The 3,920-nt window shown below is 36.8% G+C and overlaps 1 protein-coding gene across 1 annotated transcript in view; it reads right to left on the minus strand.

The window, feature by feature from the left end:
- Window positions 1-2,106: 2,106 nt before the first annotated feature.
- NFIB (nuclear factor I/B) overlaps window positions 2,107-3,920 on the minus strand; it is a 55,788-nt gene continuing 53,974 nt past the window's right edge. The window contains exon 10 of the mRNA XM_010134847.1: window positions 2,107-2,236. Coding sequence (XP_010133149.1) covers window positions 2,107-2,236 — 130 coding nt within the window. The remainder of the gene's footprint in view (window positions 2,237-3,920) is intronic.

Here is a 3,920-nt window from a genome sequence, read left to right on the forward strand (position 1 = left end):
TTCCTCAAGTCAAGTCTGCCTCCAACAGAATTCATTATTTATTTTTTAAATCCAGAAATGATTTCAGCTTGCACCCCAGGTGGAAAGTTAAAAAGAAGGAACCGATTTGAAAGTTTGTCACAGTAGGCAGAACAGTCGCTTTGCAGCCCTTGCCTGGCTAAGGGTGCACTGCTTCACAGCTACACTGTAAAGTGTTAAAAATCCTCCCCACCCACCCCAGAATATATATATATGTATGTATAAAAAAAAATCCCCTGTCCACCTCTCAGTACAGAAAAGGACCTCATCACACTGCAAAAATAGCAGTACCCACTTTGGTCAATTAAAACAAACAAAAAAAGCATACATTATTCTTTTTTTTTTCTTTTAAATCTGTGTTCTTACCTATAATAACCAATACAGCTAAAAGCACTACCTACATAGGCAAAACTTGGTATTGCATAATTCGTATAAATTTGTATCCCCTCCCCCCAATATTAATTGGAAGATGAAAAACATGAAAGCTTAATAGAAAAAACACCAAAATACTGAAAATATTGCTGGTCGATTACAATTTTTAAGCGGCAACTATACACAGCCATGATATGCTTTATAAATGTGAGATAAAGGTAAAACTGTCTAAAAAATCCGTGATGTCACACTTTTTTCCCATCTGGAGTACAAAATATTTTGTCATAAAAATGGTAAGGATTTAAAATTATAATAAACGCAGCAAAACAAGTGTAGTGATGTCAATTTTTTTGTGTTTTTTTTTTTTCTTTTTTGTTTTTTTTCTTTTTTTTCCATTTTTTAGATTTCAAGGCAAGGCACGTAATGTGGACATTATATCTTCGTGCAAATTAGGATTACTGGAAAGAGTACTTTATTTTTTTTTAAAGAGACATAGAGGCAAAATGTCTGCCCATGCACATTATATATCTGTCAATATGTGAAAATCATTGAACAAGGCTAACTTCTGAAAGCACCATGCAAGTTTACAGCACCCTGTAACTAGACTTACATTAAGAGTGCATTATTTAAATATAACATATCCCCATCCTGGTATTACCAGTTTGTAAACGGTAAGCTTTGCCCTTGTGACATGGATTTGCCTATCTCTTTGTCTCTATGATGCAGATTTTACAGAAACATGTAAACCCCATGGGTTCTTGATGCAACCAGTAACTTTAAATAAATAAATCCTATCCCTCTGCGGAGGCAGAAGCTAAACCAACATAAGTGCTCTGTTTCTACTGATTTGTTTTTCTCAAGGACATGATTTGTCTTGATTTTATGCCTTTTAATGCCCTCAAAAACTGAGGGGAAAAATAAGTTTGTTCAAAGTCATTTTTATTTCTATTTTTAATCCCCTCAATTTAGAGTCCAAGGGCTGAAGGACTTATAGTGATGACCCCTTAGATATGATTTTTAAATTGCACTTGCCTCTGTAAGTGTTTCTTTAGTGGGGAAAATGTTCACTTTTTTCCTTTTCTTTCTTACTGTTGCATAAGGAGACAACACTTTTACCTACCTAGAGGCATTTCTTCCACAGAGCCTGTGTGTTCATACTGACTGCAAACTGCATAACACACTAGAAAAGGCTGAATTAAGGGCCAAAGTTTAATAAATCCATACTGATAACTAAAGGCTACAGAGCTTACTTTTAAAACATTTAGCAGTTGGTGTTGAGAAAATCACTGGCTCACAGCCCTTGTCCTCCTGCAGCTCTGTTGCTGCTGCCTAGCCTTTGTTTTGTGAGATAACCAGGAATAGTGATCCCATGCGTAAACAACAAGAATACTAAACCAATAAAACTAGCTTATCATGCAAATATTAAGGCATCTAGAAAGTCAGTTAAAATATATTGTCAGAGACAGAACATCTATTTCCCAGCAGACTTCATATAACAAAGGCTACTTAGCAGGGGCTGCATTCTACCCATCAGTGAAATATCATCGACCCTTTGTATGTCATTTCAGTTTCAACCTTAAGGAAATTATTGATTGTAAGAGCTGCAATTGCTGGTCTACTTTTTCTTCTTTCTTCGGTTTCTTTTCTCATACTGTCTTCCTTTCTTTTCGTCTTTTTTTAATTTTGCTTTAATTTTTTTTTTAATTACTTTTTCCCTCAGTTGCTTGTTTCTGCTTGAAGGAAAGGCTCTCCAATTATGTTCAAAGCATAATTTGGGACATTTGTCGGCATGATTGGTGTCCTGTTTGATACTTGAAAAGGAACCAAGCTAGCCCAGGTACCAGGACTGTTGAAAAGGAGAAAGAGAGAAGGATAGAAAGGGAGAGAAAAAACAAAACATAAATTAAACACATTGTAAAAATTAGGAGACAATGAATTTGAATCAGGGTTAACCCAATTTTCACTATTAATAGCACTACTTAAGATAAAATAAGAAACAAACTTTGTGAATATTACTTGAGATTCTACTTCACAGTTTTCTTTGTGAAAGTACAACTTACTTGAAAGAAGAAAATCATTCATTGATCTCAGTTGCAAGTAGTATTACCGCTGTCTTACACTGTTTATGAAAGCCCCCAGAAATTTCAGACGCAAATATATGGAGCAGACACTACTAAGCCGCACAACTGACACTATATGGCACCACATATACTATTTAGAGAACTACTGGAATACACTACAGGTATAGATTTGCTCTTCTCAAGAACACCATATAAAGGTTCAGTAGTTAAGCTTTGTGTGTGACTTCTTACCCTCTTACAACCTGGCAGTTTATCTTCCCCAGACCCAAGAAGTTCCTCTGAGTTGTGTGGTTCCCCATGAGAACAGAGGACCTTTAATACTCAAAAACCCACTTTCTTTAGATTTTTCCCCAAAGGTACCGGTGCCTAAGAAGTACTGAGTAACACAGGGCCCAGTCACGTAAACACTTGCAGCCAGCCAAGGGTAGCCATAAGTCAAGGGTACCAGTGCATACCACAATTTTTCTGACAAAGACTGGGAAATAAAATAGCTTCAAAAGCAATTCAATGACTGTGGAATTTACACACTCTGTCACTGAGGAGCTTAAGTCCCAACGGCATTTGTGTGTTTACCAGCCAGACCTCAGCTGCCTCTGTTCAGTACTCAGAGCAGACCCTAAGCAATCTTTTCCTAAGATGTGTTTCTGGCAGCCCAGAAATAATGGACTTTAGAGACTAAAGTCTCATCAAATTTATTCAGAAGATTAACAGTATCATTATGGCAGCAATCATTGCCAGAATTGGACACAGTGTGCAAATATATGCTTCCTCCACGTTTCATTGCCTAGGGTTTTCCTCCACACTAGATGTTTCCACAAACACAACAGCTTACGTGAGAATTACATTTGGGGTTAGACTGGTAAGTTTCATATAACACATGTGAAGGCTAAACCGTCCAATATACGTTTTGTGGAGGACGGAAGTTTTCTTCTTTCTCTATCTTTGGTCACCTCTCTGCACTGCTCTCTTCTGGGATGAGAAGATGCACTTCTGTGGCATTGGGTGTAAAGAAGAAAATAGACCCTTTTTATCTATTCTAAATGTGTACAAAATAACTACGCTTCACTTGGCCGATTTACATAATCCTTTCAGTTGCTGCTCTATGTACATTAAAGACAAGGACAAATTATTTTGTGAAATCCAGGGGACAGGTTGCTCAGGTCTTTTATATTAAAAACAATACAAACAGCTTCTGTCATTTACTCCTGTTTGATGCTCTTTACCTTTCTAAACATTGGTAATCTACTATTTGATTCCTAAAAAGCAATATCAGGTGCTCTCTTCAAAACACAAATAAGTGGAAAAAATCGCTGTTTGTCTCAGTGATGGTCAGATTCTGGAGAGCAGGACTAGTTCTTTTCCTCAAAGAAATACAAGAAATATGAATATCCCAATATATTTTAAATGTCTGAAGAACAAATCTTATTTAATGGGGGGGGGGGGGGGGGG

The sequence above is a fragment of the Buceros rhinoceros genome, unplaced genomic scaffold, assembly GCF_000710305.1.
Source record: "Buceros rhinoceros silvestris isolate BGI_N320 unplaced genomic scaffold, ASM71030v1 scaffold42114, whole genome shotgun sequence".
In the NCBI taxonomy this organism is placed as follows: domain Eukaryota; kingdom Metazoa; phylum Chordata; class Aves; order Bucerotiformes; family Bucerotidae; genus Buceros; species Buceros rhinoceros.